At 41.7% G+C, this 11,744-nt stretch overlaps 1 protein-coding gene across 1 annotated transcript in view; it reads left to right on the forward strand.

The window, feature by feature from the left end:
* Positions 1-11,310, forward strand: part of ELAPOR2 (endosome-lysosome associated apoptosis and autophagy regulator family member 2) — a 103,678-nt gene extending 92,368 nt beyond the window's left edge. The window contains exons 18-22 of the mRNA XM_061467266.1: positions 508-609; positions 3,082-3,208; positions 3,856-4,034; positions 4,981-5,146; positions 9,241-11,310. Of these exons, the coding sequence (XP_061323250.1) occupies positions 508-609; positions 3,082-3,208; positions 3,856-4,034; positions 4,981-5,146; positions 9,241-9,300 (634 nt within the window). The 3' untranslated portion in view covers positions 9,301-11,310. The remainder of the gene's footprint in view (positions 1-507; positions 610-3,081; positions 3,209-3,855; positions 4,035-4,980; positions 5,147-9,240) is intronic.
* The last annotated feature ends 434 nt before the right edge of the window (positions 11,311-11,744 follow it).

An 11,744-nucleotide genomic window follows, 5' to 3' on the forward strand; every position in this document is an offset into this window, starting at 1 on the left:
GGGACGGAGAGGAGAATTGAAAAGAATGCAACTCCCACGGGTTGAGATAAGAACAGTTTAGTAACTAAGGTATAACACAAATCACTACTGCTACCACCAATGATAATAATGATAAAGGAAATAACAAGGGAAGAGAATACAACACCTCACCACCAGCTGACCGATAACTTGCCCCCCCTCAGCCCGACCGATACCTCCTCCAACCCTGCAGTCTCTCAGCCCTTCCGGCTAACTCCCAGTTACCTCCTGGGCATGATGTGCTGTGGTATGGAATACCTCTTTGGTCAGTTTGGGTCAGGTGTCCTGTCTCTGCTTCCTCCCAGCTTCCCCTCCTCCCTGGCAGAGCATGAGGCTCACAAAGTCCTTGGCCAAACCAAAACATCGCTATCAGTTCTGTTCCCAGGCCGAAAGTCAAAACACTGCACCGCACCAACTGCCAAGAAGGAGAAACATGACTGCTGCTGCTGAACCCAGGACAATTACATTTCTCCTCTTGTTTGACATTAGGTCTTCAACAGTGACAACCTCATGTGAAAATGGCCGTGCAACTGTTGTGACAATGAGATGCAACCTCAACAAACCAGACCAAGGGGAGCTTTCTGTGCCCAGGTATTTAAGTATTTTTATATGAGCAGTGCCAAAAAGCCTTTTCTCCTCAGATAATCTTCAAAACTCATGAGTATACTTCATAGGAATGAGTAGCACTATGTCCCTCATCAGCCATGCAGGAGGTCTCACTCATTTATGCTAGGTGAAAGACATGTGTCCATCACCTCCCAGCAGACCAAATGCTCTGCATTGAGGCTGTGTGGTGAGAGAGGTTAGAGCTTAGGCAGGTTGTTCCAAGCTTAAAGCCAAAAGAAAATGTAGTGATGTTTTCTTGTCTTCCCTTCTCCTTTATTTCAGTTCCTGATTTTGAGCTTTGGTCTGCTGATTAGAGCTGCCTAGCTGCAGCTTTGAGAGGTGTTCTGCTTTCATCTACAGCAGTGGCTGTGGACAAAGTGATTTTCTTTTTAACCTGTCATAGGAACTATGAAATCTGCTGTTGCAAGACCTAACTCTGTCTATTTCAAGTTCCATATGTCTTGTCTTTCCAGTTTGTGTCCTGGACTCCTTGTACCAGTTGTGTTTAAGTTGCCTGACCTTTTTTTCCCCTTCACTTTGATAAAAGGGGCTACAAAAATCTTCTGCAAACCTGAAAAGTTGAGAGAAAAAACAGTAAAAGAAGTAATTCTGTTTCTCTTTAGCAATATTGTGATTCTTCAGAAGCTCCCCTCAGCTCTGCTCACCCTCCTCTTTGACAGTCAAGGTGCATTTTGGTCTGTCTGGATGTTACTATAAATCTGCTGATAGCACTCTTGCTCATTCCCCTTTCCAAATGTTAAGTCTTATTCCCAAAAGCTAAAAGTGTGAGAAGTGTGGGATCCTCTTTGATCCCTGTCTTGAGACAGGTGAACCATGCTCACCTGAATGAAGGCGAAGAGTCACCTACTTGTGATGGATGAGTGATTTAAGTTCCAACACCTTTGGAGATGCTTACTTCAGTTTCTTAGGGACCTGAGACACTACACTACAAATTATGCTGGACAACAAGCCACTGTCTATCAGCTGCCATGTGAAAATCCTCCAGGTGTCCTTCTAGTGTTATAGGTGAAACACAGTATGAGCTGTGATAACGCAATGGTACTGAGGAAGATTAACCTACCTTGCTTTTACAAGTGTAGTCATGGGCAGAAGCGGCACACAGATGACATGATGTACTTTATCGCAGTTCTTATTGACTTCTCCCTTCCTAGCCCCCTTTGATTAGCTCAGCAGTCAGACAGCTACTTTCAAACAGTGAGGTATGTGATACATGTCAAATAGTACTGCCTGTAAATCCTTGATCCTCCAGACATAGTGTTTAGTATCACATGAAGTTATACTATAAGATGAAAGTAGTTGAGGGGAAGCGCCTGTCAGTGCTTTTATTGTGTACATTGAAAGACTGTTCCATAATCCAGAGAGGACAGTTGCCAGTTATTCAAATCAGGATAAGACAGAATGAGCTTTTAGGGCTGTGGATTTTTCAGTCATAGAATCCCAGACTGCTTTGGGTTGGAAAGGACCTTAAAGCTCATCCAGTTCCAACCCCTGCCATGGGCAGTGACAGCTTCCACTAGAGCAGGTTGCTCCAAGCCCCATCCAACCTGGCCTTGAACACTGCCAGGGATGGGGCAGCCACAGCTTCTCTGGGCACCCTGTGCCAGTGCCTCAGCACCCTCACAGGGAAGAACTTCTTCCTAATATCTCATCTAAATCTCCCCTCTTTCAGTTTGAAGCCATTCCTCAGTCCTTCCAATCAGGATAACAGATTTCCAGATGATATAGAAAAATCCATTTTTCTGTATGAATATGTTCCACATTTACATGACCTAGATTCTTGCATGGGCTTCTGGGCAATGCTGCTGCTAGACTGATGAAATTGTCAGTAACAAAAACTGCATGAATGTCCTGCCATTGCCAGTTCAACTTCCTTCTGCAGGCTGAATACAAAATAGGGTCATTAGTCTTCTTTAGACTGGAGAAGCTGTTATCTCTTCATTAACTGGTGAACATCCTTCCAGTAATTAACCATGACAGGACAAGTCCATTCCATATGGATGAAATCACCCAGACATCATTAGAACAACAACAGGAACCAGGCAGCAGCATTCGTATTGAGCAGTCACCCAGTGCAGGAGAACAACAACAGAGGCATGTGCCAGGCTAGCCTGTGCTGGTAGAATGCTGGAATACTTCTGCTGATCTCCAAGGCTTGTTTCTTTCTCTTCTCTTCATCGCAGGTGTGTGAGTAGCACTTGCTGCCAGGAACTGAGCTGTTATTTTAGACCTTTGACAGCTGAACATCTGTTTTCACTTGAGAAAGCATTTTATAAACTGGGAAAAATAATTTCCCCATTTTTTTCTATCTGCTGACTTGATAGATGTTTACCCATTTGTTGTATTTAGTATTAACAGCCTTCAGCAGTAGAATGTGGAGTGAGGATGCAAGCCCCAGAGTGTTTCGTAAGTGTTAACTAAGCTTTGCTCTCCTCCTAGCTCATGCCCTGCGGGCACCTGTGATGGATGCACTTTCTACTTCATATGGGAAAGTGCAGAAGCTTGCCCTCTCTGCACGGAGCAAGACTACCATGAGATTGAGGGAGCCTGCAAGAAAGGACTTCAGGTACAGGGCCCATGTCTCTAAGTCAGATGGGTTCCTTTGGGTATAACTTGGACTCTTGAAGTTTGATATGCAAATCTATATGAAAGTGCAGGTAGAGTTGGGAAACTTCAGTGCAGGCTCTGAGCTGGCTGGGTGCAAGTCTTATTGCTGTGTTGAGACTCAGGGATATTTGTGCCAATGGCATTGTGTTTTCTGCAGCAGAGCTGACTTGTGCTGACCAGCTATGTGGGCAGGAATGTGGACTCTATATGCATGCAGGCAAGTTATTTGTGAAGGATGGAGTACCCAAAGGACTTCAGTCCTCTTCTCTAGACAAAGTTCTTTCACAGGTTCAGAACTGTCCTGTTGATCAACAGCTCCAGTGTGGGCACAAGGGCACAACACATTCACAGTCGCTGTCTAACCCATATGGTGCCAGGTGAAGAGCGATATGGAAGAGAAAATCCTTTGGCTATGCCTGAACCTGCAGGCACAAGCAAGGGGACAATTGAGTACACAATATGACTCCCCTTAGAGTCTGAAAATCTGAAGTAGTTGTTGAAAAGATGTCTAACCTTTCTACTTCAAAACAGCTTGTTTTCTTCAGCTCTAAACAGTTCTGCCTTTTTCTACAAGTAGCTCACGTTTTGGTGTTTTCTGTTTGAAAGGAAACCTTGTATGTATGGAATGAGCCAAAGCACTGCATTAAAGGAGTTCCCTTGCCAGAAAAAAGGACAAGCACTTGTGAAACAGTGGATTTTTGGCTGAAAGTTGGAGCCGGTGTTGGTGCTTTCACAGCTGTTCTGCTCATAGCCTTGACCTGCTATTTTTGGAAGAAGAACCAAAAGTACGTGCTGCAAATTATGTTCCATACAAAAGTAAATTAAAAGCTTGATGTAGTGAACATCAAGAAATGAAGACATTTCATGAGTTTGACCTTATAACAATGTTGGTGAGAAATGCCAATATTTGGTGTGTTTATCCAACAGTGGCTATCAGAAACACTGGTCAGGAAAATATTAGGAAGTCCACAGTAATTTGTTAGGGCATTTCTGTCTTTTTGACCCCTATTGCTTATAGGTCCCGAAGCAACACAGCTTTCTCAAAATCTGAAGACCAAAAGGGTATCTCTTCAGTTTAATTAGTTCCTTTTCAGCTGGGTTAAAATAAGGTTCTTGAATGTATATTGCTTAGGTCTGTTTTGGCAGGGTGCATCTGGTACACACCCAAAAGATTCCTGCTTCTCAGACTGAATGTACTCCCCATCCCCATTGTCCTCTGCTTCCCATATCTCATGTCATAAGCTACTAAAATGTGATTCCACCACCATCAGATTTCATTGCCCCTTAACACCACCAGCTTCACCAAACCCAGACTCCAGTATCATAGCCCCAACACCTTGCTGCTTCCTGCCACACTGTTACACATCTCTCCTCTCCCATATAGCCTTCTTGGAAAGGAGTGTGATGTAGATTCTGAAGTCAGACCTGCTATTGCCTCAAAAAGAAGTCAGGTCACATTTCTTCATGCAGGAAAACCTTTAGACCTACTTGTGGTCTCTTGGGAAAACATGGCTTTTTCATAAGGATATAGGACTAATGTGGAGAGCAGGAGCTTGATGTATGGTTAATACTATTTTGGTTACATGTTTGTAATGATTGAAAAGTAACTAATTTCCCATAAATACATCTGAAGTAACTACGTGGAAGGACTGCAGATAATCTAAATTATGAAATCATTGTACATGGGACATTTGTAAAAAAATCTGTGCCTGTCTGGCTTTATGTCTTCAGGCTGGAGTATAAATATTCAAAATTAGTGATGACAGCGAACTCAAAAGAGTGTGAGCTGCCAGCTGCTGACAGCTGTGCTATAATGGAAGGAGAAGATAATGAAGAAGAAATAGTATATTCAAATAAGCAGTCACTGCTGGGGAAGCTCAAGTCCCTGGCAACAAAGGTGAGTAGTAATTATTACCATTAATACTAAAAATAATTATTACCTTTATTTATGACTGGATGCAATGAGGCTGTGATGCTAATTTGCACACTGCTTTGTGCAGACTCCTACACCCAGTCCATACTCAATCTGCTGAAATCCACTGTATATTGCAGGGTATTGAGTAAATGCTCCCTCTTCTGCAGAGAGATTTTTGTAGCATTCCTTCTTCTTTGGGTGATGCCTAAAAAGAGCAGTTAATGGTGGTGTGGACCTCTCTGCCTATATTTGTACCAGCCACCTCCATTGCTGAGGCAAACACAGCTATTATAGAAAAGTAACACTGGGAACTTAGCCACCAGCCAGCTTCTTGCAGCTCACCTGGGCTGGCTTCATGGCTAACTTGAGAACCATAATCCAGAATACTATAGGATTCTACTGTTCGGAATACTATAGGATGAAGAGGAGGCATTGGCCACAGCCTGTTACCCAGTACAGCCAACTTCCCATTGCTGTACTGTAAACTTCCCATTTCACTGGGGAGCAACAGCAAAAAGCATTTTGTCCTGCAGCACATGAGATGTGGGTTGTTGCATGTCTGAATTCATAGCACAAAGGTCTTTGGTGTCCTTTGAGAACATTTTGGAGAGGAACAACAAAGGACCATTGTGATACATCCCATAAGCACTTTGGAATTTATTCCAAATGCCTTGCGGTATGGGAAAGGTAGTGTTATCTTTAATAGTGCAGCAGGGGGATCTGTTATGATCAGGATAAAGTTGGATAACATTTTTCCTTTCAGTTTTGCTGAAATGAGTTGTTTCATAACGGAAGGTTTCTTAAAAGATTATGATAAAGGTTTATTTTAAAAAGTCACTCTCTTGTTTCTTCTCCAAATAATATTTCAGAATGTTAAATTTTGAGATTTTTTTCTTCTATTCAGTTTTTTTTTACCTTTCTGTGATTGAGTGCAACGTAATTAAGCCCTTTGTGCCTCCCTTTTTTTTCTTTTCCCCCTATTTTTTCTCTTCTCTTTGGAGAAGTTGCCATTACACAGCTAATATGTGGAACTTTCCCTTGACCCCAGCCTGACTATTTGTCATGCAAAAATCAATATTGTTCCCTTTGGAAAGGGGAAGAAATTGAATATTCATTCCTAATTCAATACTGAGAATATAAAAAATGTAAATAAAAACAAATCACATCAGATTTTGTGGTGGTGTTGCAAAAAGTGGAGGTTGATTCCATTTGGAATCCTACAGGGACTGACTTTGAAACACTGATGATGTGTTTTTGACTGTGAAATGGCTTGGCTGGCTGTGGCTGAGTGTAATGACCAGTGCTGCTAGAGAAGGTCATGTTTTGCTGTACACCTGATAAGTGTAAAACCTTTGCTGACTCCATGTGCATGACCAACCGTGGGCTCCTTCCTGATTATAAGTATAGAGATGAAAGCATAGGAGAGTGTTGGAGTGAGCCCAGAGGAGGATACGAAGACGCTCTGAGGGCTGCAGCACCTCTGCTCTGGAGCCCGGCTGAGAGAGCTGGGTTGGTTCAGCCTGGAGAAGAGAAGGCTCCTTAAAGGGAGACCTTAGAGCAGCTCCAGTGCCTAAAGGGGCTACAAGAAAGCTGGACAGGGGCTTTGGAGAAGGGTATGTAGCAACAGGCCAAGGGGAATGGCTTTAACCTGCCAGAGGGGAGATTGAGATGAGCTCTTAGGCAGAAGTTCTTCCCTGTGAGGGTGCTGAGGCACTGGCACAGGGTGCCCAGAGAAGCTGTGGCTGCCCCATCCCTGGCAGTGTTCAAGGCCAGGTTGGACACAGGGGCTTGGAACAACCTGCTCTAGTGGAAGGTGTCCCTGCCCATGGCAGAGGGTGGAACTGGATGAGCTTTAAGGTCCCTTCCAATTGAAAGCAGTGATTCTCTAAGTGGGTTTTGATTGTTTGTTTGTTTGTTTTGGTGTGTGTGTATAGTTTTATTGTTTTGTTTTGGTTTCCCTCTTTAAGCTTTAGTGCTTTAGCTTTCAGACCACTTGAATGCCTATTTGGACTCAAAAAGAGCATTTTAACATTCCTATATCCATTTTTCAGGCTCCCTGAGTATTCTCCCCTGTTTAAACAAGCCTGTCAGATGTTTCTAAGATGGCTCCTTTTTTCCTGCTAGACAATCATAGCTGGCAAACTCAGCTTCCAGTACCTCATTAGCTTACTGAGCTCTCTGTCCTGTATCCCTCCAGATAACTCTAATGTTATATATATTTCTCCAAAACAAATGCTATAAGCATCACTTTTAATTTATGCAAAAAAAAGAGGAAATTCATCTCTTGCTGCATGTGCATGTAAAATAAGGAAAAAATATACAGAGGAAAACAAGGGAGAAAAAGAAGAGAAACATAAACTGAGAGATAAAGAAAAGTTTGAAGTATTCTAGCTATATGTTCAAGCTTCAGGCAATGGCATTTCTCTGAAGCAAAATGTCTCATGAAGCTATTAGTGGGTTTGGGTACCCTGGGAATTTAGGGCTTGGGCTGTAATATGGAAAGCAATTACTCTTTTTTTTTAATGAGAATGTAGAAGTTAAAGAATTATGAAACTGCTTCAGATTGAGGTTGTTCTGGTTCCATCTGTTGTCTGCAGCATAACAATACCAGGTCCTTTGGAACAAAAAATTCCTACTTTTCTGCAGGATAGCATTAGGACATTTTTCTTCCCTGCTCTTTCTCATGTCTGTGCTAGGCTATCCTGATCTAAGTGAGATGGCTTTAAACAAGAGATCATGAGATTAGTTTAACATAGTTTCCAAACTGTTTGTGTAAATCAACAGGTATGAAAGGTACACGAAGCAAGAACCAGCATTTTCTAGTGAGTGGTTTTATTAGGGCTCCTTAATTTTTTGCTTTTACATAGACCATTGGGTTATTCACATGCAGTAACCTGTACGTCCACACTTCTCACCCTGAGGCCTGGTGGCAAGATGTCCTAGGCTGTCACCCTGCAGATGAAAAGAAAAACAGATGAAAGAAAACTCGACCCTCCAGCCCTGATTTTTAAGAAGTCAGAGGATTTGTAGAGTCTTTTTGTCCTGTGGATTTCCCAGAGAAGTTGTGATGGTGTCGTGGTTTAAGACCAGTCAGCAACAAGAACCACTCAGCCGCTCGCTCACCCCCCCCCTCCCCGCTTCCTCGCCCCGCTCCCAGAGGGATGGGGAGGAGAATAGAAAGAATCTAACTCCCACGGGTTGAGATAAGAACAGTCCAGTAACTAAGTTGTAACAGAAGCCACTGCTGCTACCACCAGTAGTAATAATGATAAGGGAAATAACAAGGGAAGAGAATACAACATCTCATCACCAGCTGACCGATACCCAGCCCGACTGATCAGTGATCTAGCCCTTCCGGGTCACTGCCCCCAGTTTATATACTGGGCATGACGTGCTGCGGCATGGAATACCTCTTTGGCTAGTTTGGGTCAGGTGTCCTGTCTGTGCTTCATCCCAGCTTCCCCTCCTCCCTGGCAGTGAATGAGACTCACAAAGTCCTTGGTCAGAGTAAACATTACTGAACAGCAACTAAAAACATCGGTGTTATCAGCACTGTTCCCAGTCTGAAAGTCAAGAACACAGCACTGCACCAGCTACTAAGAAGGAGAAAAATGACTGCTACTGCTGAACCCAGGACAGATGGGAATCCAGGAGTGAGGCAGTGGTGATCACATTCGCCGACTTTCCCTCAAATATTATATTTATTATAGGAAACACTTTAACACCTTAAATGATAACCATAGATATGATTACCTTGCAGTTGCCTACCTCTGACTACCTGTCTTATACTAAGAGTATGAAATGCAAACTTGCCCTGTACTCTCTCAAGTAAGTACTATGAACAATATATATGGCACGTTTTAATTACTTCTGCAAATTCTTACAGAATTAATAGTGTTATTAAATAACAAAGAATCAAACTGTTAACTTAATGACCAGGGCAGAAATAAACCAAAGTGTTTGGCAAAGGCTGCTCTGGAGATATTAAGAGAAGGAATGACTACAGTAACTGTTGGATGTGATTGGATGTGAATTTGAGGAATCCCACTTGATGAGAAATGTCTTTTCCATTGCAGGAGAAGGAAGATCATTTTGAATCCGTTCAGCTGAAATCTTCAAGGTCCCAGAATATATGAAGAATTAATGCTGCCTTCAAAGAAACAAACCTAATATCTATTTTTACAGGACCATATTTTAAACATATTCTGGCACACATTGTAGTGGTGATCTTGGTGAGAAATGCTTGGCCATTTAGGTGGAAAGAAGACAGGAAGCAAACCAGAAAATTGGATTGCCTTACCATGTGATCAAGTACCTTGCCAAAAAAGAAAGCAGACGCTTGGATTCCATACTGGGAATGAAATTCAACTCAGGAAGAGATATACATACTGCAAATAACATGCGTTTTTTGCATTCACCTGGGCATTGCTCAGACATGCCATATGATTTGTAGGTACCTTCCATTTCCTATCACTCCTTCTACACATATTCATAAGACACGATTTTCAGAGAGGCCTGAAACCTCTTGCAGAGGTAATGTATTGTCCTTTAGTAACATAACTGTGAGTCTCTCTTAAAATCAGAATTGTGAATGGTACTCAGAACGAGCATCAGGTGGGTTTTGAACTTTGGAAAGTACTTTTGATTTTAGCACTTTGGAGAGCTGGATGGTCTATATTGGCCTCAAATACAAGAGACATGGTGTTGCACCTGCAAGTTGAACCCGTTCTGATGCCTAAGTCATGGCCATCAGGGTTAGGGTAAAACCTGGTGCTGTTAGATTTAAATGTACTAATTGTTATAGTATGAATTGTAGTTCTGGTCCCATGAGTTTATAGGCAGAAGCAGGCTCAAACTCTATAAAGAAGTAAAGCGATACCTACAGTGCAAATTGCACTTGCTCCTCTCTATGGAAGCTTGTCCTTTCAAGAGAGGTCATTGGCAGTTTCAGTACTCTCCCTTGGGCTGCCAATATATCACCTTTCCCTGTGTTGCAAACCAATGAAGCCTGAACTCTGGAGTTAAGACAGGAATCTCTAATTCTGGAAATCAGGGATTAGCTTTGTCAGATGGGAGGCTTACTAGAAACACTCAGCCACCTTTGTTCCTGGACTGATGAGGACAGATGCCCAGCAGAGCTGAGCGTGGGTTAGGTAATTGCGCAGGTCAGCATCTAAATGCTTTCTGCTGTTGAAGCAAGTACCTACTTTGGAAGAAGGGCACAAAATGGTGCCTAGAAAAGCTGAAGCTAGGTAGATGTTTTCATAAAATCAGCCACATTGTAAGCATGAGATCTTCATAATATCCACTGTAATAATTTCCTGAAATTCCCATTGAGGTTGAACTCAAAGGAATCTGAAACTTAGGCAAAAAATACTTGAGTAAAATTATGCAAGACTTGTATACAGCCAGGAGAAAATGTGCAACGGGTCTTGTATTGACCTCTGGTCAGACTCACATTTCCATTATAGCAAAATGATGTGAATTATGGAATGCATCAAAACCAGAAAAGACACATAGGCAGAAGTGGTCTTTTTACTCTAAGGAATATAGATTTTTGATTTTATATGACTGAGCTAGTTCTATCAATAAAAGAGGGCCCGCTTTTAAATAAAATTTAAATTAAACTGATTTTTCTGCACTCTAAATATAATACTGTAGATGTGGACAAAAAAATTATGAAGTTTAGATTTTTTTTTCTTTTTTCCTTAGGGAAAATTCAGCTCAATTATTTTGTATCTCCACTCAAAGAGCACAGGTTTTACTCTTTTGATGGGAGATACTTCAGGCATCTTAATTGAAGTGGTGTACATTTTTTGTTGTTCTTGAAAAGGCACTTCACTTTCCCAAGAAAAATTTTTATGGGGTATTGTTGAATGTATATTAAATACACATTCCTTTTTGTATATTTTGTACCATTGCACACTTATTATTGTACATTGTATTTGTTGTCATGATGTCATTTATATATGGTTGTCAAAGATGATATGCTCACAGAGTTAATGGTTGTGGCTTTGGGATGTCACATCTTGGATCTTTTATGAAGAGGGGTTTTATGTTGTTGATTTTTATTCAACTAGTGTGCTGTAGCATCAAAGATATATATCTGATGGGCATTCATAAAATAAAGTGAGAATATATTTGAAGCTGTGGACTTGAGCTGTTTGGTGGAACTGCAACATTTCCTTAAATATTGCAGCATTTCACTCCCATCAAATTATGCTTTATTTTTTTCCTTCTCTCTCTGTACTTTTTCCAAGCCATGGTTACAGTTGATTCTCCAAAACATCATTTCTTCTCTCATCACGGAGCCCATATCTCTGTAATGTCAAAATGCCTTAATGTTTATGAACTCCTCTGTTTAATTTGACTTAATACCACAGAGGGTTTGTTTGGTTCCCTTCTCTTTCCCTCTTATTTTCCAAATAAAGTAGAGAGTGGAAGTTTTTTGTCAGCTCTGACACTTTGCTCTATAACCCTTCTCAGCTCTGCTTCCAAATGGTTTGTTGTGTTACTGTTGACAATTCTTCCATGCAATCTAATAGCGTCTGTGGTGCAGTGCTAACATTGTGGATACAAA

Source organism: Pezoporus flaviventris, unplaced genomic scaffold (assembly GCF_033815535.1).
Source record: "Pezoporus flaviventris isolate CSIRO_AGI_PZ_B2104156 unplaced genomic scaffold, CSIRO_AGI_Pfla_v1 ptg000045l, whole genome shotgun sequence".
Classification (NCBI taxonomy): domain Eukaryota; kingdom Metazoa; phylum Chordata; class Aves; order Psittaciformes; family Psittacidae; genus Pezoporus; species Pezoporus flaviventris.